Source organism: Balaenoptera acutorostrata, chromosome 13 (assembly GCF_949987535.1).
Source record: "Balaenoptera acutorostrata chromosome 13, mBalAcu1.1, whole genome shotgun sequence".
Classification (NCBI taxonomy): domain Eukaryota; kingdom Metazoa; phylum Chordata; class Mammalia; order Artiodactyla; family Balaenopteridae; genus Balaenoptera; species Balaenoptera acutorostrata.
The window spans coordinates 84,891,968-84,914,218 of record NC_080076.1 but is presented as its reverse complement, the minus strand read 5'-3'; the positions used below and the strand labels follow the sequence as shown (position 1 = coordinate 84,914,218).

Genomic DNA, 22,251 nt, shown 5'->3' with positions numbered 1-22,251 from the left:
AAGTAAAATATATAATAAACTGTTGGATTGGAGATAGTGCTGTGGAAAAAAATAACATGGTTGGTGGTGGCGGAATAGGGGAGACTGTGGAAGGAGTGCAGTTTTCAAATAGGGCAGTCAGGAGAGGTGAGCTTGAGGACCATATTTGTCTCATCTGTCAGAATCATAAAGTCCTCTCTGGTAACACAATTTGTATAAGCTTCTCTACCCTTCACCCCCATTTCCCTATCTCAGCTACTTAGATTGACCCTAAAATGCTAATAAAACTTTTTTAGACCAGGGCACTTCTCAACTTTGATTTACATTTGAATAATTTGTCTTTTCTTCCTACTGGAACCTTTGAAGGGATTCATAATTCCTTTTAGAACCTAGGTTAGTGCTTCTTTTCTTTAATTAATTAATTTGTTATTTATTTATTTTTGGCTGCGTTGGGTCTTCGTTGCTGTGCGCGCAGGCTTTCTCTAGTTGCAGCGAGCGGGGGCTACTCTTCGTTGTGGTGCGCGGGCTTCCCATTGCGGTGGCTTCTCTTGTTGCGGAGCACGGGCTCTAGGCGCGTGGGCTTCAGTAGTTGCAGCACGCAGGCTCAGCAGTTGTGGCTCGTGGGCTCTAGAGCGCAGGCTCAGTAGCTGTGGTGCACGGGCTTAGCTGCTCCATGGCATGTGGGATCTTCCCAGACCAGGGCTCGAACCTGTGTCCCCTGCATTGGTAGGCGGATTCTTAAGTACTGCGCCACTAGGGAAGTCCCAGGTTAGTGCTTTTGATATAACAAATATTTGGATGAGTTTGTGTTGGTAGCATTTTCAAAATACATGAAATTTGTTTACTTTGGTTTTCTCAGTAAGATATATTCAAAAAGTATTTGATAATGTAGTGATTTTAAATTTTTCCTGTGTTTTAAATATTTTGAAGGACAAAATGGGCAGTTTACTGATTGGTTTAAGTAATTTATTTAGAGCCTGTCTTTAAAATATGGTTTGAAAGGTGAATGTGTATGGGGTTTTTTGTTTTCTTTTAAAGAAGATTGTATTTTCAAATCTGAAAATATTGAAGAGTGTTTTCACATAAGCTTTAATGTGTGGTTCAGAAGAGAATCTATAGTCTATAATTCATACTATTTTTTTATAATGGCTGAACTTTTGTTTCTCACCTCAGAAAATTGCTGTAACACTTATTGGTGATACTTTATTTCTGTTTCCTCTTTTTAAATTTCTTGATGTAAATTTTTTCCTTCATTGAACAAATGTTTGGGTGCCCTAAGGCATTGCAAATTTCGAAGGATACAAGGAGGAATGCAGACCTGATACATGTTTTAAGACCCTCAGCCTTAAGAATGTGCTTATGGTCTCTCATTTTCTTCTTATGTTCTTGTTAAGAGCTCTGCACATTATCCTAACGTGTAGATAACTGAGTCATGGTACCATGACTGTCTCCTAGTTTATACCAGACGTGCCTTTTTACCTTGGATTAAAATTTGCTTAATTCATTAAACCCTGCTCTCTGGCATCTTTCGGCTGTACTCTCAGAAGTTATGGTGATATACAGAGATCAGTCTTCCATATAACAATTAGAAGATACCCTACCCTGTCTAAAGTAACCTAGCAAGTGAATTCCCCGTGGTTAGGACTCGGTGCTTTCACTGCCAGGACCCAGGTTTGATCCCTGGTTGGGGAACTAAATAAATAAAGTAAAACAAATAAATAAATAAAATTAAATAAATAAAGTAACCTAGCAAGTGTTTACTTTGAATAGGATTGACAAGTTTGAAACTTTTGAACTTGCTGTAGCTGGATACTGTAAGCCCCAGAAGTACTGTTACTGTATTAATAGTGCAAAGCAAAGAAAGAAGAAACACTATGCCTAAAATTATACTGCAGTAGCTTTTCCTTCCACTTCCATTTGATATTGTTAATGAGGTTGGTTACCTTTTTGCTCTCTTAATGTTTAAGTTCATAGACTGCCAGGTAGGGACTTGTACCTTAGACGTTTTATGAGATTTTGTTTTGTTTACTCATGCATCTATTCAATAAATATATAGTGAGCATCAACTATGTACCAGAGACTCTTCTAGATCCCTGGGGATAGAATAGTCAACAAAAGGAAATACAAACAGATAATCCTTTATATTCAACCTGTTCTCAATAAAGATTTTTTAGAAACATTCTCTCTGCCCCCTGTATATTTTGTATAACTTCTGGTAAACCATAATTATGAACTGACTGTACTATAATGCTAATAAGACATAATAATTTGTCACTCATCCAGTTTCCCTCTTCACTACCCCCTTCCCCATCTCATGGGATCTTTCATTTGTCAGCTTCATCTTCCCATTTACACAAGAGAGGTTTTCTTTTCAATAGAACAATACCATGAAGGACTGCACCATGTGGTTTGAACATGATTGACTGGATTGGTTCTTAGCAGTAAATGAAATACGGTTCATCTTTATTTTGAGTTGTAGCACTTAATTCTTTGGGTTATTTGTGGGTTTCAAAATATTTTTTTAAATATTAGAAAATTGGTAGTTGTCAGTGTTAAATAGGTTCAGCGCTGTCCTTCCACACTAAGAGATTTGCCCACTAGTTTCTCATCAGGCAGTAATTATACATTGTACAGAACCCTCAAATAACTATGAATGCCTGTGTTTCTTACACATAAACATTTAAAGTCACATAGTGGAAGAAAAGGCTACTACATAATACAGATGAGGATTATTGCATTATTGATAAATACCACTTGTGCAAAGGAACCACACATTTCTTGAAAAGTAGAGGTTTGCTTTGATAGTCCTGTCACTGCTTGCTTGCTTTAGTCTTTTCCTTTGTTCCAGCTTATGTGGGATATTGCTTTAAGTTTGTTCCTCAGGCCTAGCTGCCAAGAGGGAAATTCATACCCGCTTTAACAAGGTGTGAAGCTTATCTTACAGTTGCTAATGCCTCACTGACCTTTTCTAAAGGTCCTCGTTACTCTTCAAGTTGAGCAATTTTTCTCCCCCAAGAGCTAATTAAGTTTCTTATTTCTGATATGCTCTCCTTGGCAAATGTTTGAAAGACTAGTATCAAAGCAGCTGTGATCTTGCATCTATCAAAATTTATAACTTCCTAGAGAAGTTTTCATCCTGCCATTAGGCCTGGCCTTAACACCAGGAATGCCCAGCTGAAAGCTTGCAGCAACAATTTATAATCATTCTGGTGTTCTGCTTGCCCTGGTTCATTAGCTGTCAGTGGTGATTGGCGTCTTTCAGGACCTGGCCTTGGGTCTCCTGGTTTTTTTCCTGCTCAAATTGATATTTCTTTTGTTGGTGGTATAGTGGTGAGCATAGCTGCTTAACAAATTGATATTTGTTGTTAATTCATCGTTACCCTCTTTTACTTGCAAAATTCATGTTGGGTCTTGCCTTAATCATCTTTCTGGTTGTTTGCTGTTTGTGTCAAAGCTCACTTTATAGTATTCCACTAGGTACAAATGTAGTCGCCAGATGGCTTCATTATTGCCATACATCATATCTGACAATATTAAAAAGTATCAGAAACAGTGCTTTCATTGTTTACTGAATAGATCTTTTAAAGAAAAGATTTCATTGTGGAATATACAAACATTTTAAGCAGTGTTAAAAGGCAAAGGCAAATCTTACCTCCCAGACTGTATCATGAGATACCTTTAACATCCTTTTTGGATTGGCAGTTTTCTACAAAAATTGGTTGTTAAATTTTTAACCATTTAGATGCCTCTTTTACTATGTTGTTTATTATTTTAAGATTCATTGTGTTGGATTCTTTCTTCATAGGGTTGCTCAGTTAGAAAGTACAGTGTGGCTTGTGTGAGCTAGAAGTTAATTCTCTGCTCATTTTTCTTGGGACAGTGTTCTGTGCCCAGGTATAACATTTTTGGATTTATGTCATCTCTGAAGTGCTGTGTTCCTATACTAGATATCATATGGAGGATAACCTTCAAAATACATTCCTGATCGCAGAACAACCTTGCAGTAATGGCCTTCAGCAACACCACTGAAAATAACGTGGGACATTAGCAGATTATATACTCTAATTTTGAGTCAATGATTAAGTTGTTTTTACTATGAATTTGTGCCACATAGGTATTATTTGATGTGACTATTAACCAAATTAACAAAGTTTAATGATTGCCTTTTGCTTTAACAAAATCAGGAATTTGTTTTATTTCTTTTGAAAAATATACACAGAAAATGAATGGGATTTAGTTCCCCAAAAGTATTTGTTTTGGATTTTGAACCAATTATTACATGAAAAAATAAATTAGTTCTTAAGGGTATTATTAAGAAGTTTATAGTTTTGAGTCTTAAGAATTATTGGGAACAAGATATAAGCTTGTTGTTTATGTCATTACATTTTGCTACCTTTTGTTTCTAAGGATGGTAAGAAAAGAGATTTTATGTATCATAATAATTCCTTTAATGCCAGCCGCTTTTGTTGTAAGAACACATTGCAGTTCTAATGCATGCCATTTCTCTTTTAGGTTTTGGCTTGGTTTGAAGAAGGTGAAGAAACAATTACAGCTTTTGTAGAACCCTTTGTGATTTTACTTATATTAGTAGCCAATGCAATTGTGGGTGTATGGCAGGTAAGCAAAAATTCCTGCAGTGCGAAATTTTGGTAATTTACGTAAGTGATTTAAACTGTGTTAAAACAATCTGTGGAACTACGTGTGTTTTTTATCTGTTTATTTAATGGCAAAATTTTAGACCTCATGCATATATACTTTGCTGTTAAAATTGCTCATCCTTCATGGTAGCATGGAATTAAGAACAGTGGATAAAGAAGCTACTTAAGGAAAACCAGAAAATTTGACAACCAGTATTCTCTCTCTTTTTTTTTTTTTTTAATTTTATAGCTACTTTATTTATTTATTTATTTATTTTTGGCTGTGTTGGGTCTTCAGTTCGTGCGAGGGCTTTCTCTAGTTGCGGCAAGTGGGGGCCACTCTTCATTGCGGTGCGGGGACCGCTCTTCATCGCGGTGCGCGGGCCTTTCACTATCGCGGCCCCTCCCGTTGCCGGGCACAGGCTCCAGACGCGCAGGCTCAGTAGTTGTGGCTCACGGGCCCAGCTGCTCCGTGGCATGTGGGATCTTCCCAGACCAGGGCTCGAACCCGTGTCCCCTGCATTAGCAGGCAGATTCTCAACCACTGCGCCACCAGGGAAGCCCCAGTATTCTCTTTATATTTTCTAGTTGCTTCCTATGAAAAACTTTTATTCTCCTTGGCGGGGAGGGGGTGTGTGTGTGTATTTAGCTATAAAAACTGTTTAAATCCTAAATAATTTTACCTTCAGAGCATATTCCTGGCTATTTTCCCTTAACTGCCCAGTACCCAGGCCTTTCTTATTCACAGAATGGAAGCTAATTTTACTACAGAAACATAATGGGATCACACGTCTGCCCCATATTTGCGTGATTGGTCTTCTGCAGATAGCTAGTTTGAGAATTTAACTTTTTTAAGACTGTGGATCTGTTAGGTTTTTGTTTTTGATATATTTTAACAAACCCAGACTAATATTTCACATTCATCTTTTTATTTTTGGCTGCCTTGGGTCTTCTTTGCTGTGTACAGGCTTTCTCTAGTTGCGGTGAGCGGGGGCTACTCTTCGTTGCAGTGCGGTGGCTTCTCTTGTTGCGGAGCGCAGGCTTCAGTAGTTGTGGCTCGCGGGCTCTAGAGTGCAGGCTCAGTAGTTGTGGCACACGGGCTTAGTTACTCCATGGCATGTGGGATCTTCCCGGACCAGGGATCGAACCCATGTCCCCTGCATTGGCAGGCAGATTCTTAATCACTGTGCCACCAGGGAAGTCCCTCTCATTCATCTTTTAAGTATTGATCTTTTAGATTTTTGATAGATATAGTCACCTCTTTCAGGACTAAAATAGAGTGCATCTGTCATTCGTAAAGTGGAAGCATCTTATAAACATACTTAGTCCTGTTGGAATCGTAAACTTCTGATCTTATTAATAAACATGAAGGCCTTTATGTGGTGAGCTCATATAGAAGGAAGCCTACTTAGAAGAAATTTTTAATTGTGCTACATTCCTCTTATTTTGATTTTTTAAAAATTGCTTTTATTTAAATAGAAATGATCTTTTTGTGAATAATTTAGGCAAAAGAAACATACAGCATTAGATTGTCCTTCTCAAGTTAGTAATATGCATTTTAAAATTAATTAATGTCAGTTACATAATAGATACCTCATATATATTCCCTTTTCATGCTCAGAGTGATTTTGTAAGGCAGATGATATTCCCATTGGACAGATGTGACAGAAGTTCAGAGTGATTGACTTATCAAAGGCCATACAGATAGTACATACATAGAGTATCTGGGATTTATATCCAGGGCCAGGCTGATCTGAACTCCAAAGTAAAATTTTATAGCAATTTTCACAGGACTTTTAGATATGTCTTAGCTTAAAGAAAAGAGTAATATTTTTGATGGATATCCTATTACATAATATACAGAAGGGTATGAGCAATAAATACTATAGGGTTCTTGCTTTCTGGAAGTAATGAAAGTTATAATTATAGTGTAAGGTAGTATTTGGGAGGGGTGGGGCATGTATTTCTGATCAGTGTCATCAAGGAAGGCTGACAAGCAATTGGGGGAACTATAAAGAAGTGGGACTTTTGTGGGTGGAAGCTGGGGAGAATATTCCAGAGAGGGGGTGGCATGAGAAGAGAGGTACAAAGTGTGTTTGAGGAATGACATTTAGACCTATTTAGGTTTGAGTGGAGGAGGTAGGAGTTGTAACTTTTAGAACAAAGGAAACCTTAGAAGGTCTTCTAAGTTTTTGTTTGTAGTAAGTTAGGTATATTTGTTTTTCCCCAAGCTGACCTGTTTTTTGTTGTTTGTTTGTTTTTGGTTTTTTTTAATAAATTTATGTTTGGCTGTGTTGGGTCTTTGTTGCTTCACGCGGGCTTTCTCTAGCTGCGGTGAGTGGGGGCTACTCTTCATTGAGGTGCGGTGGCTTCTCTTGTTGCGGAACACGGGCTCTAGGCAGGTGGGCTCAGTAGTTGTGGCTCGCAGGCTCTAGAGTGCAGGCCCAGTAGTTGTGGCACATGGGCTTAGTTGCTCCGTGGTATGTGGGATCTTCCTGGACCAGGGCTAGAACCCGTGTCCCCTGCATTGGCAGGCAGATGCTTAACCACTGCGCCACCAGGGAAGTCCCCCTGATTTTTAATGTGGAACATTTTTTTTAAGTCTTTATTGAATTTGTTACAATATTGCTTCTGTTCTGTGTTTTGGTTTTTTGGCCACAAGGCATGTGGGATCTTAGCTCCCTGACCAGGGATCGAACCTGAACCCCCTGCATTGGAAGGCAAAGTCTTAACCATTGGACCACCAGGGAAGTCCCTCCCTGATTTTTAATAGAAGCAAAATACAGTGCTCCTGGACATCTTAACTTTGGTCAGTCCAATTAAACTCTACCTGACATGACCTCGAGGAAGGAGAAAAAAATAAAACTGCCACAATTCATAAATTCTAGGGGGAAAAATCCTGAGGAAAAAGTAGTTTCAAATTTGAATAATTGAATAGCAGCAATGCTCAGAATTTATTCTTTCTACAATATCAGTAACGTTTGAACTTAACCTGAAGGACCTTTTAGCAGTGACATTAATTAGAGTTAGATATGCTGGTATTTCTGTTAATTATAAGGTGATACAGATAGACTCATTCTTTAAGCAGATCTGATTGGGATTTAAATTATTTTTATCATGAACTTTCCAAATTTAAGGTTTCCTGTACTTTCTCAGGAATGCATACATAAAAAGTTAGACACATGCCATTAGCTTTCAGTTTTGTGTCATCTAAATTCTCTTTAAGCAGGTTTGAGGACTTAATTTTTACCACAGTGTGAAAAATGAGATTGCATGGTATCGAGCATAAATTTTATCCAAATGAAGGTTAAATTGAAGAGGTTTAGATTGGAGGGCAAAGATGTGAGAGAAATGAAAGAATTGTTTCCTTTGTCCACTGAGTAACCTCAACTGGGCATGTGCTTTGTAGATTTGCTCCTTCTAATTGCTTATTTCCTGTTTTTTTTTAAAATTAATTTATTTTATTTTATATTTATTTTTGGCTGCGTTGGGTCTTCGTTGCTGCATGCGGACTTTCTCTAGTTGCAGTGAGCAGGGGCCACTCTTCATTGTGGAGTGTGGGTTCTCGTTGTGGTGGCTCCTCTTGTTGCAGAGCACGGGCTCTAGGCGTGAGGGCTTCAGTAGTTGTGGCACACGGGCTCAGTAGTTGTGGCTTGCAGGCTCTAGAGTGCAGACTCAGTAGTTGTGGCACACGGGCTTAGTTGCTCCGCGGCATGTGGGATCTTTCCGGACCAGGGCTCAAATCTGTGTCCCCTGCATTGGCAAGCGGATTCTTAACCACTGCGCCACCAGGGAAGTCCTAATTGCTTATTTTTTAAAAGGAGAAAAGGCAAATTTCACACATACTCCCCCACCACCCCCCAAAGGAACTTTCCCTTAGCTTTTTTTTTCAACATGGCTCATTTTAATTCTGCATCTTTCATCTTGAAATTAGGAAATAAAAATTGTGTGTAACTAAGTCTTGACATGTTCGTATATAATATTATGGTAAATGTGGTATGTGACTGGCAGTGCTTCCGGCCACTTATTGGTCTTCAGTACTGGTGAGAGATTTAGAATTTGAGACGTAACTGGATTTTCTTAATTCATCACTCAAAGCATTTACTGTGTGCCAAAACAATCTAAGCATTTTACGCATAGCTTGTAAATCCTCACAACCCTTGAGGGTGGGTACTGTTAGTGTCCTGGTTTTGTAGGCCATAAAGCTGTGTGTCATGTAACTTATCCACAGTCACATAGTTTTTGAGTGCAAAAGCCTGGGTTGAGCCTGGGCGGTCCAACCCCAGACCATCACCTTTCATGGGGGTCAAGATTGACTTAATGATGTGAGTGTGTGAAGCTGAAGGTGAGGGCCATGTTGCACAGTGTGCATAGGGACAGCAGGTTCTAATAACTGCTTCTTTCCATTGATTTTTATCTCCTTACCCTTCTTCGGGTGCTTATTTTTTCATTTTTAGTACAAAATCATAAGGGCCTAGTGTTTCTTACCTTAAGATGTGAATCATTTATTACAAATGTCATTAATGTGCATCTCCTGTGTTTTTTCTTTTTAAGTTTAGTTTACAACTCTTAAAATTTGATTCCTAGGGCTAGAAACCCTTGGCAGTGGCAGGCTATATTTACTACTGTTATCTTTTGTTTTCTTTTTTACAGGAAAGAAATGCTGAAAATGCAATCGAAGCCCTTAAGGAGTATGAGCCTGAAATGGGCAAAGTGTATCGACAAGACAGGAAGAGTGTACAGCGGATTAAAGCTAAAGACATAGTTCCTGGTGATATTGTAGAAATTGCTGGTGAGTTGAGTTTGTCATTTTTATTTTAGGTTGTATATCTGAATACAGTCCTTTTCTGAAGGCTCATACTTAAGAGTTTTAAAAGTTAGGCTCATGTGTATCAATTACGTTAACAGATTTTTAGTGCTATCCAAACGAATCAGGTTTTCTGTAAAATTTTCAAAGTGTTTTGGCACTTCCCTTCATGTTGATAAGTGTTCTTTTTTTTTTTTTAAACAAGGTGTTTTGAATTATTGTGCTTATTACTTTTAGTACATTGTGGAACATTAGTGCTGAAGAGATAATGAACTTAATCTTGATTTGACAGTTAGTTGTAGTGAGCAGTTTATAGAATACTAGTTAATGGCTACATAGTTTTTCCTGTTTTGGTTCTTGGCACAAATAGGTCAAACTTGCAACCGTCAAACCTAGTTGATGGCTAAGGATAATCTCATGACTTTAAAAGCTCTACTTAAAAATACTTGGACATAACACTGAGCCAGGGATCTTAGCCAGGGATCTAGGTTTGGGCTTTAAAGAGTTAGTGAATCCACTGCAATGCCAGAGCTCTACACAGATCTCAAAAAGGTCCTCCTTGCTATAGGTCAATGCCATGTTTTCAGGCAACCCAGAATGCCCCTGGAGCCAATCAGAACTGTGTAATCTTTTTGCTGGGGAATCATTACATTGGGTTATTCAAATCATTGTGGTTTTTCACACCCTCCTGAGCTCAGAATACTTGTTTTCTTTTTGTGAATTGTCTCATAGTAATACCTTTACACTGACTTGTGGGGAAGGTGTGCTTTGTCTTACTCATTGTAATGAGAATTCAGTGCTGAGTCTCTTGGCCTGTGCTCTGCAGTTTCGGCCTTTAGAAGTAAATTACTGGGACTTCCCTGGCGGTCCAGTGGTTAAGACTCTGCCCTCCCAATACAGGGGGCCCGGGTTCGATCCCTGGTCAGGGAAACTAGATCCCGCATGCTGCCTGGCTCAGCCGAAAAAAACAAACAGAAGAAAAACAAAAGTAAATTACCTTGTCATAGGTCTTCCAGAAAAAGAATAGTGTTGCCTGTGTACCCACATGTTGATTACTTAGGACAGCAAAGTTTGTATAAATGACCTAACGGCTTGCTTAATAGTGTTAACAAAAGTACAACTCAGAATGCAGTGTTTTGGCCAGTGGATTTTTTAAACTTAATTTTGACATAATTTCAGACTTAAAAGTTGCAAGACTAGTAAGAGTTCCCATTTAGCTTTTACCCAGATTTTCCAAATGTTTGTTGTCACATGTGCATTATCCTCTTTCAGTCTGTGTCTGTACATTCACACATTTTTGTCTGAACTATTTGAGAGTAAGTTGCAGAAATGATGCGTCTTTACTCCTAAATACTTGAGTGTTTATTTTATAAAATTGAGAGCATTCTTTTAATATGATTCCAATTAACTACTGAAAGATAACAGTATTATATCAGTTTTTTAATCTGTAGACTTTATTTAGATTTAAACATTTGTCACCATGGATTTTACAGCAAAAATATGACTTACAGAGGGAATTGTGGTGGTGATGTAGGAAGTAGGTCAGAATGGGAAGGCTGGAGATAGGTAAGAGCTAATGAGAGCAAACAATAACAAAGGCTGTCGCATTAAGAATAATGAGGGGAAGATTTTGAGTTTATAAGTAGGAGTTTTAAAGCAAGGGTGCACATCAGAATTATCTGGGGACCCTCCTTAAAAGTTTTTACCAGGTCTCAACCCAAAGTATTAACTCTGAATCTCCCTTGGGCAAGTAATTACAGCCATGTATAGTTTGAAAAGTGAGCCTCAGGTTTAGGTGCCAAGCAACAGGTTTTGATAACTTAATAGATATTGGGGTGGATGTGAAGTAGGGTGTGGAATCAAAGATACTGGCAGGATATCTAGTTCAGGTGCCCGGGTGGTGATGGTGCTAGTAACTGAGGAAGGAAACATTAGAGGAAGATAGTTTGTCTTTCCACAAATATATATGTGGTCAGTGCACTTGCAGATCACCTAAATATTGCACAAGATTCATTTTTGACTTTGTATGTTTTCCAGTTCTCCAGCTTAGTCTGGTAATATACTTTCAGCCTGTCAAATTAAGATATTGTAAGAGTTTTTTGTGCTAGTTAAGCTATTTCAGTATATTCAATCTATCTGAAAACTTAGAGAAATCACCCCCAAAGTGTTTATCCTTGGTTTGCATCAGTAGATGGCAGTGGTTTACAGCGTCAGAGGAAACTGTAACCTTGATCCTCAAAGCACCATCTTCCCTTTTGAAGGAATAAACTAAGACCAGCTTCTCTTCAATGGGGGTGGTTTTGGTTTCTCTTTTTCTCTGAATTCTGGTTCTCTCCAGTCTTTCTTATCTCAGTAAGTCACTCTTACCACCTAGTTAACTGAGAGAAACTTGGGAATCATCTTGATTCTTTCCTCTCTTATTCTGTCTCTAAGACCAGTTGATTCTGTCTCCAAAACACACCCAAATTTGTTGACTACTTTTTCCTCAGTCACCACACCAGTCCCACCATCACCTCACACTGACATTGTCATTGTGTCCTAACGAGGCTCTGCCTTCCTTTACTGTTTTCTTTCCACACAGAAGCCAGGGTTTCCTAAAGGTCATGTTTATTCACTTGCTAAAACACTTCAGTGGCTTCTCTCTTGCACCAGAAATATAAATTTTTTTCTTTGACCCTAAATGACCTTGCATTGTATAGCTCCTGCTTGCTTCTGTGATTTGATCTTATGCAACTCCCTATACTCTAGCCATACGGGCCTCTTTTTTTTTTTTGGCTGCGTTGGGTCTTTGTTGCTACGCCCAGGCTTTCTCTAGTTGTGGCTAGCGGGGGCTACTCTTCATTGCAGTGCGCGGGCTTCTTGTTGGCGGAGCACAGGCTCTAGGTGCGCGGGCTCGAGAGTGCAGGCTCAGTAGTTGTGGCGCACAGGCTTAGTTGCTCTGTGGCTCGTGGGATCTTCTCGGACCAGGGCTCGAACCCGTGTCCCCTGCATTGGCAGGCGGATTCTTAACTACTGCGCCACCAGGGCAGTCCCTATATAGTGTTTTTTTGGTTTGTTTTTTTAAGCATGTCTTAATTTTTTAAAAAAATTATTTCTTTCGTTTTATTTATTTTTGGCTGCATTGGGTCTTCATTGCTGTGCACAGGATTTTCCTAGTTGTGGCGAGTGGGGGCTACTCTTCATTGTGGTGCGCGGGGCCTCATTGCGGTGGCTTCTACTTGTTGCAGAGCACGGGCTCTAGGCACGCGGGCTTCAGTAGTTGTGGCTTGCGAGCTCTAGAGCACAGGCTCAGTAGTTGTGGTGCACGGGCTTAGTTGCTCTGCGGCATGTGGGATCTTCCTGGACCAGGGCTCGAACCTGTGTCCCCTGCATTGGCAGGCAGGTTCTTAACCACTGCACCACCAGGGAAGCCCTATGTAGTGTTTTATATGTTGCATTTGATAGTTTAGGAAGGACAGATGATGACTGATCCATAGTATGTGTGACACAGGAGTAGTATCCCTTTCCTATTTTTATTTTTTTATATTGTGGTAAAATATACATAGTACAAAGCTTACCATTTTAACCATTTTTCAGTATACAGTTCTGTGGCATTAAGTATATTCACATCATTGTGCAGCTATCACCACTATTCATCTCCAGAACTTTTTCATCTTCCCAGACTGAAACTCTGTTGCCATTGAACAGTAATTTCTCTTTACCTCCCTTCCTCTAGATCCTGGCAACCACTGCCTTTTTTTTTTTTTTTTTAATTGATTGATTGATTGCTGCATTGGGTCTTCGTTGCTGTGCACGGGCTTCTCATTGTGGTGGCTTCTCCCACCGCGGAGCTCGGGCTTCAGTAGTCGTGGCTCACTGCCTTCAGTAGTTGTGGCTCACGGGCTCTAGAGCACAGGCTCAGTCGTTGTGGAGCACGGGCTTAGTTGCTCCGCAGCATGTGGGATCCCTCGGACCAGGGACCAAACCCGCGTCACCTACATTGGCAGGCGGATTCCCAACCACTGCGCCACCAGGGAAGCCCCACTGCCTTTCTTTTAATATTCAAAAAATATATATTAAAACATGAGTTTAAATCCCTCATCTTAGGTGAATCTACTTATTACCAATAGTAACTGTTCTAAGCAGTACACATACTCATCCCTATTCCGATTTCACCTGTTTTTGAATCCTTTGTGAGGAGTCTAACAGGTCCTGATAGTTAACACTTTTTTCCTCCAACTCTTCCCCCACTGTATACTAATTGCTAAAAGTATATGCAATGCTTGGACATTGGGCTCTTGTATACTACTCTTTCTTGAATTTTGGCCATTCTGAGGGATGCTAAACAGAGGTGGTAACTAGTTTTAGATAGATATGAGCAACTAGTTTTAGATAGATATGAACATTTTATTAAACACTATTGTCATACTACTAGGCAACGAGCACCTTAAGGGCAGAAGTGTGTCACACTGATCATTGTAATCTTCTTGCTGAGCATGTAACAAGCTCTCAGTGAGTAATAAATGAAACTTGAAATCAGAAGTATGGAGTAGGTTTAGCTAATGTAAACCTGCTTATTGTGCAGCTTCTGTGCAGAATAGATAATTTTAAGTCTCTATGCATAAGTTCAGTAATAACGAAGCTTAAAGTGTGTGCCAGATACAGTGATAAACTTGCTAGTGCTTGGTTTTTAACCATCAACCACTCTATGGGGTGCATACTGTTAGTCATATTTTACAACTGAAACTGAGTCTTTGTGGTTTATTGCTTCTATCTTCAACTGTAGTTAATTTGCTAGAGAATATACAGTATCCTTAGTAAATGTATACATATTTCATATATCAATTTGTTGGAGGCCTAGTTTACAATTTTTTAGAAACAGCTTTATTGAGATATAATTCACATGCCATAACATTCACTCCTTTAAAGTGTGTAATTAAAGTGGTTTTCAGAGTTCTACAGTCATTACCACTATCTAATTTCAGAACATCTTCCTCCAAAAAGAAAACCCTATACCCATTAGCAATCACTTCCTCTGCCCGTCTTTCCCCAGTCCTTGGCAACCACAATTTGTTTTTAGGGATTTGCTTATTCTGGATATTGCATATAAATGGAATCATACAATAAATGCCCATTTTACACTGGCTTCTTTCACTTAGTATATTGTTCTCAGGATTCATTTATGTTGTAGCATGTATCATATAGTTCATTCATGTGTATACTGTGTTCTTTATGGCTCTAATATTCCATTGTTTAGGTGTGCCACATTTTGTTTATTCATTCATCAGTTCATGGGTATTTGAGTGGTTTTCCCCTTTCTGGCTATTATGCTACTGTGAACATTCAAGTATAATTTTTGTGTGAACATATGCTTTCACTCTCTTAGCTATATACCTAGACATGGAATTGCTGGAGCTTATGGTGACTCAAAGTTTAACATTTTGAGGAACTTCCCAACTGTTTTCCAAAGTAATTGCATCATTTTACATTCCACCAGCAATGTATATAGGTTCCAGTTTCTCCACCTCCTCATCAACACTTGTCTTTTTTAATTTTAGCCATGAAGTGTTATCTCATTGTCATTTTAATTTGTACTTCCCTAATTTCCTAATGATATTGAGCATCTTTTCATGTGCTTATTTTCAATTAGTATGTCATCTTTGAGAACTGTCTAAATCCATTGGGTTTAGTTGGGTTGTCTTTTTAATGTTGAGTTGTAAGAGTTCTTTATATATCCTGGCTTATCAGATAGGGTTTGAAAAATTTTTTTCCCGTTCTGTAGGTTTCTTTTTTACTTGACGGTGTCCTTTGTAGCATAAAAGTTTTTAATTTGATAGAGTCCTATTTGTCTTTTTTTTTTCTTTCATTGCTTGTGCTTTTGGTGTCATATCTAAGAAGCTATTCTATGATCTCATGTCACCAAGATTTTGTATATGGTGTGAGGTAGGTGTCCAACTTGATTTTTTTGCATTTGGATATCCAGTAGTATCAGCACCATTTGTTGAAAAGACTTCTTCATTGAGTTGTCCTGACCCTTGTCAAAAATCAATTGACTTCATTTTCCAGTGCAAATTGACTATTATTCCATTGATCTGTATGTCTGTCCTCATGCCAGTACCACACTGTCTTGATTACCGTAGCTTTGTAGTAAGTTTCAAAATCACTAAATTTGAGTCCCCTGGCTTTGATGTTTTTCTAGATTATTTTGGGTATTCTGAGTCCCTTGCATTTCCATATACATTTTAAGTTTAGCTTGTTAATTTCTGCCCCAAAACCCTGCATAGATTTTGATAAGAATAATGTTGACTCTGTAGCTCAGTTTGGGGAATATAAACATCACAGTAATATTAAATCTTCTGATCCATGACCATGGGGTGTCTTTATGTTTATTTAGGTCTCGTTTCTTTTAACACTGTTTTCAGTGTTCAAGTCTTGTACTACTTTTGTTAAGTTTATTCCTAAGTATTTTATCGTTTTTTGTTTGCTTTTTGTGGGGGAGCTATTTGTAATTGGAATCGTTTTCTTAATTTCATTTTCAGATTGTTCTTTGCTAGTGTATAGAAATACAGTTGATTTTTGTGTATTGATATTGTACCTTGCAGTCTTGGTAGACTCTTTTATTTTAATAGTTTTTCAGGGGTTCCTTAAGATTTTCTCTATATAAGACCATGTCATCTGAAAACAAATATTTTTATGTCTTTTCAGCCTGGATGCCTTTTCTTTTTCTTGTCTAATTACCCTGGCTAGACTCTCCAGTAGAATGTTGAAAAGAAGTGGCAAGAGTAGACATCCTTGTCTTGTTCCTGATCGTAGGGGAAAAGTATTCAGTCTTTTACCATGAAGTATGATGTTAGCTATGGGTTTTATAGATGCCCTTTATCATGTCGAGGATGCCTGATCACAATTTTAATTTTTAGGTTGTCAATATACTCTTGTTTGGTCTGTTCTGGTGACTTTTCGTGGTGGTTATGTATTTAGATCCAAATTAGAAATGGTAGTTTTGCTAGATTACTAGTTCCAGTGGGTCACTGAACTGGGAAACATGTAATCCTAAGGCATTTAAGTGAATTATATGGAACATTTTGGGGAAACATATTGTGACTGCTTGACCTGGGCCAGATAAATAGGTATTTATTTTATTCAGACTTTTAAGACTATACATGTTGAGGCTTTTTAACTTCTACTTTTATTAGGATTAATAATCTAGTTGACCCTGCAATTTGGCATTTAGCCCAATAATTCAGTTCTGTAAAACTGTAGAAATGAACTTCAGTTCTAAATGTAGATCTAAATTATTTCTTGTCAAAGTCTTACTCTCTACATGGCCTGAAGGGATAAATGGCATGAATTGTGCTCTTAGACATGGTAACTTTTATACTGTTATTTAAATTATGAAATTGAGTGTGAGAGGGTTCTTTCTGGTGAATTGAAAAACTGGAGAATACTTTGAACTGTTTTGAAGATGTAAGTGAGTATGGAGTTGCTTTTTTGATATTTGCCGAAAGAAAGAGACCTTTTTGTAGTCATTGTGGGTGTAAGAATCATCTCCTAACTTCAGATGATAAACTTCTTTTTGCTAGCTTCTGGAAGACATCTGGTAGGATGGTTCTGCTGAACTTCCTGAAGACTAGACTGGGTGGCTTTTTGAGGGGGAGATGGAGGGGGTTTAAGGGAGTTATATTTTAGATGTTGCTATACCAACTAATAACCTTTCCAAGAAGACAGTGTGTAAGCATGCGTAGCAAAACCATACGTATACTTCTAACTATCTACAATACAGGAACCAAATAAAATTGATTTGGCAAGTAAAAATATGGAGACAGTTACCCATGTGTTCATCTTCTGAAGCCACAATAATTTTGTATTATCTTAATGCCAGGAAAATATTTCTCTGATGGATGGAAACCAAAAGTAATAAAATCAGGTATAATTTTATGAGAAATGAACATCAGTGTTTAAGCGTTCTGTATTATCTGCCAATATTATCAAGGTGAATCGAGCTATGATAGTCCTGAAAGTCTTTAACTTTAGAATTTGGGGAGGTTTCAGTATTTGCACGGGAGGGGTATTACTGAGTTCTCAAGGCGACTGTTTTCAGATTTTTTATTTATTTATTTATCTTTATTTTTGCGTGTGTTGGGTCTTTGTTGCTGTGCGCGGGCTTTCTCTAGTTGCGGTGAGCAGGGGTTACTATTCGTTGCGGTGCGTGGGCTTCTCATTGTGGTGGCTTCTCTTGTTGCAGAGCATGGGCTCTAGGAGCACAGGCTTCAGTAGTTGTGGCCTGTGGGCTCTAGAGTGCAGGCTCAGTAGTTGTGGCGCACGGGCTTAGTTGCTCCGCGGCATGTGGGATCTTACCGGACAAGGGCTCGAACCCGTGTCTCCTGCATTAGCAGGCGGATGCTTAACCACTGCGTCACCAGGGAAGTCCCTTCAGAGTTGTTTAAAACAAACTTCTTGTATCTTGGTAACCCAGAGTTGATGACTAGTGCAAGGACATAAATACCCTCAGATGACTTCTGTCCTGTAGTATACTCTGGAATGAATCATATTTTAAGATTATGTAGGTGATAGAAATGAGTCTCAACATAAAACTGCATTTGCTTTATTTAGGTTCTGGAGAAGTTGATTTTATATTTCCTAAAATGAAGAATAAATATTCAGCAGTAGTGTCAGCAATTTCAGGATTTTTTAAATGAAAATAATAATTCTTAAACTTGGTAACTATTTAAGGGAAGAAAAGTTTCACTTTTGATAGCTTGCAGTAATGAAATTTAGTAACATGTATGAAGTGGCATTTCCAAGCATTTGAGGAAAAGAAAAGATAAAGTTGTAAAATAGAAAGATGACTGATTCATATAAGAACCTGTGTTGTTATCCTAATTCCATATGACACTGGACAAAGTAAATTAACCTAACCTCTACAGAACTGGGTAATTGGAGTAGCCTCTTAAGGAGCTTTCTGGCTAAAAAGATGCATGATTAAGATAATGTAGCCTTATTTTTTTAGCTGGGGCCATGAGCCTTTTTTTCTTTCGCTTTTAGAAAAAAGGATTGGAGAAGCCTGACTGAACAGTCAGCAAACACTTAATCCATACCTGTTGAGCTCCCTAACACAAATATCAGAAAAGTTAATTCTGTGCTGTAGAGCAGAGGGGTTGGCAAACTTTTTTTAATGGAGCTGCCTAGTAAATATTTTGGCTTTTGTGGTCCCAAACAGTCTCTGTAGGGAAAAATAAATTTTTTTTAAAAAAAAAGACTTTAAAAATGAAAATCATCCTTGGCTCAAGGGCTGTTTTTATATTTATTTTTATTATTTTGTTGTTGTTGTTTACTTAGGTTGTGCCAGGTCTTAGTTGCAGCAGGTGGGTTCCTTGGTTGTGATATGCAAACTCTTAGTTGCGCATGCATGTGGGATCTAGTTCCCTGACTAGGGATCAAACCCAGGCCCCCTGCATTGGGAGCGCGGAGTCTTATCCACTCTGCCACAGGGATGTCCTTCAAGGGCTGTTTTTAGTGTGATTTTTTTTTTTTTTTTTTGCCTGCGTTGGGTCTTCATTGCTGGGCGCGGGCTTTTCTCTAGTTGTGGTGAGCGGGGGCTACCCTTTGTTGCAGTGCGTGGGCTTCTCATTGTGGTGGCTTCTCTTGTTGCAGAGCACAGGCTCTAGAGCGCACGGGCTTCAGTAGTTTTGGCACGCAGGCTCAGTAGTTGTGGCACACGGGCTTAGTTGCTCTGCGGCATGTGGGATCTTCCTGGACCAGGGCTCGAACCTGTGTCCCCTGCATTGGCAGGCAGATTCTTAACCACTGCGCCACCAGGGAAGTCTACAGCAGTAGTTCTTAATCATTTCTAGATCACAGGTCCTCTAAAAATTAATGAAATCTGTGGACTCTTTCCCCAAATACACGTATTCAAAATCTTGTATGCAATTTCAGGGGATTCTTTTGCCCTTCTCCCTAGAAATCCACCCCAAGATTCTAGCTATTTGGTTTTAAAAAATGAAGTTACAAGCATACCCAGTTTTACTGTGCTTCTCTTTATTGTGCTTTGCAGATACTGCATTTTTTGCAAATATTTCAAGTTTTTATTATTATATTTTTATGATCTGTGATCTTTTTTTTTTTTAATTTTATTTATTTATTTATTTGTTTATTTATTTATTTATTTTTGGCTGTGCTGGGTCTTCGGTTCGTGCGAGGGCTTTCTCTAGTTGCGGCAAGTGGGGCCACTCTTCATCGCGGTGCGGGGACCGCTCTTCATCGCGGTGCGCGGGCCTTTCACTATCGCGGCCCCTCCCGTTGCGGGGCACAGGCTCCAGACGCGCAGGCTCAGCAGCTGTGGCTCACGGGCCCAGCTGCTCCGTGGCATGTGGGATCTTCCCAGACCAGGGCTCGAACCCGTGTCTCCTGCATTAGCAGGCAGATTCTCAACCACTGCGCCACCAGGGAAGCCCGATCTGTGATCTTTGATGTTACTATTGCAAAAAGATTGACTCACTGAGGGCTCAGGTGATTAGCTTTTTTTTTAGGTGATTAAGTCTTTAAATTAATGTATGTACATTTTTTTTTTTAGACAATGCTATTTATTGCACACTTAATAGACTACAGTATAGTGTAAAATCTTCCATGTGGCTCGTTTTATTGCAGTATTTGCTTTTGTGATTGTCTGGAATTGAACCCACCGTGTCCCCAAGGTATGGCTATATACTATATGATCCAGCAATTCCACTTCTGGGGTACATATTCAAAAGACATGAAATCACTCTCCTTAAGAGGTCTGCACCCTTACGTTCATTGCAGCATTTGTGTATAATAGGCAAAACATGGTAAAAACCTAAGTATCCATCGACGGATAAATGGATAAAGAAAATGTGATGTGTACACACACTCTCTAGAATATTATTCAGCCATAAAAATGAAGGAAATCCTGCTGTTTGCAACAACATGGATGGATCTTAAGTGAAATAAGTCAGAGAAAGGCAAGTACAGTATGATCCCACTTACATGTAAATCTTTAAGAAAGCAAACTCATAGAAACGTACATCAGATTGGTGGTTGCCAGGGGCGGGGAGTGGGGGAATTGGGTGAAGGTGGTCAGAAGGTACAAATTCCAGTTTTAAGACAAATGTGTTCTGGGAATGTAATGTACAGCATGATGACTGTAGGTAACAAAACTGTAGTGCATATTTGAAAGTTGCTAAGAATAGATCTTAAGTTCTCATCATAAGGAAAAAATTGTAACTGTGAGGTGATGGATATTAACTGATTGTAGTAATTTCACATTGTATGTGTATATCAGATGTTTTACACCCTAAACTTACAGTGTTACAAGCTGGTTTATATCTCAATAAAATGGGAAAAGTCGATTACAGTTAAACAGTGTAGTTAGTAAAATATTGTCTGATTAAGCAGTTTACATAGTGTTGGAATATTGTTAGAATAAACCGTTTTCACCTGTTCCTAGAATGCTTAAACATAGCTCAGAGAAATAGAAGCAAAGATACATGACCAAATAAGGTTTGTTGTCTTTTGCCTTTTCCCCCATATGCAGTTGTTTCACAACAAGAAGGATGGGAGAACAAGGCTAGTTAGAGATGTAGATCTAAGCCATCTGTAACCAAATAACAGTAGAAATCATTATTTCAGTTGTTCCCGTAAGTTACATCTCTTTGCGTAGAAATATAAGTTCTTAATCTTAAGAACTTGTATATAAGCAGAACAGCAAATAGTCTAAAACAGAAATCAGCGTGGGAAAAAAGAAAGAAAGAAAGAAATCAGCGTGGATGTATTAGAAGCAGAGGGTTTTGAGACCTAGAGCCCTTTATTCATCACTTTGAGAGTAGCTAAGAAGTTAAGAACAATGAGAAATGAAGAACTCAGAAAGATCTCCCCAGTCATCAGATCATGATGGACCAGTTGATCTTGAAGGCTGACCTGAATTTCATGGGGCTGCCATTTCCTCATTTCCTGTAATCATCTCCTCCCCTTCTCCCCTCTCCCTGTGACTCAGTGATAGTCACAGTACCAATAAGTGCCAACCTTTCCAATCCTTATCAGTGTGATTAAGATTTGGGGAAAATTAGAAGAAAGACATGGTATAGGGAGCACATTTCCTAAGTGTGACACAAAACCACCAAGATCACCAGATTTGACTATGTAAAAATATAAAACAACTTTTGTTTTGAAGATGATAAAAGAATTTAAAAAAATAAAGTGTTTGGTGTTAACAGTGGTCAGAAGAATACAAGATTGAGAGTATGGGGAAATGGCAAGAAAATAAATTTGGTGGAAGTATACATTTGTAGGAAAATTCTGTTTCTGTGAATCTTTTCTCCAGAAGTAATCTAAGTGCACAAAGATGTTCTCTATATAACATTGTAATAGGAAAATTGGAAACACCTAGATGGCTATGAAAATGGTGACTGATTAATTTCATCCATCCACAGTTTGGCTGTGAAATACCTGTGACCTTGAGCAAGTTAGCCTTTTGTGCCTCATTTTCCTCATCTGTAAACAGGGAATGAAGATAATCAGACCTTCCCTAGAACTGTGAAGATTAAGAGTTAGTAACTCATAAAGCTCTTGTAGTAGTGCTTGGTATAGAATAAGCATTCTCCAAAATTTAGCTTTAGAGATTATTGCTTTAGCTTTAGGTATTATTATTATTTAGCCATTAAAAAAGAATGAGACAGATCAGTATATACTAATGTAAAAGGAGGTTTGTGATTTTTATTTTAATGAAGTTTTAATAAGTGTTATCCATAGAGAAAGGTATCTGATAAATACTGTTAACAGCTAGATATTTGGATGAAGGGAGCGAGGGATGGGTTTTCACCTCGTAAAAAGCATACT

The 22,251-nt window shown here is 38.5% G+C and overlaps 1 protein-coding gene across 2 annotated transcripts in view; it reads left to right on the top strand.

Moving 5' to 3' along the window:
* The window catches only part of ATP2A2 (ATPase sarcoplasmic/endoplasmic reticulum Ca2+ transporting 2), a 63,037-nt gene that overhangs the window by 4,544 nt on the left and 36,242 nt on the right, over positions 1–22,251 (top strand). For both annotated transcript variants that reach the window (XR_009005045.1, XM_057526632.1), the window contains exons 4-5: positions 4,492–4,596; positions 9,270–9,408. Coding sequence is in view for 1 of the 2 variants with exons in the window: in XM_057526632.1 (XP_057382615.1) it covers positions 4,492–4,596; positions 9,270–9,408 (244 nt within the window). In the remaining variant the exon portion in view is untranslated. The remainder of the gene's footprint in view (positions 1–4,491; positions 4,597–9,269; positions 9,409–22,251) is intronic.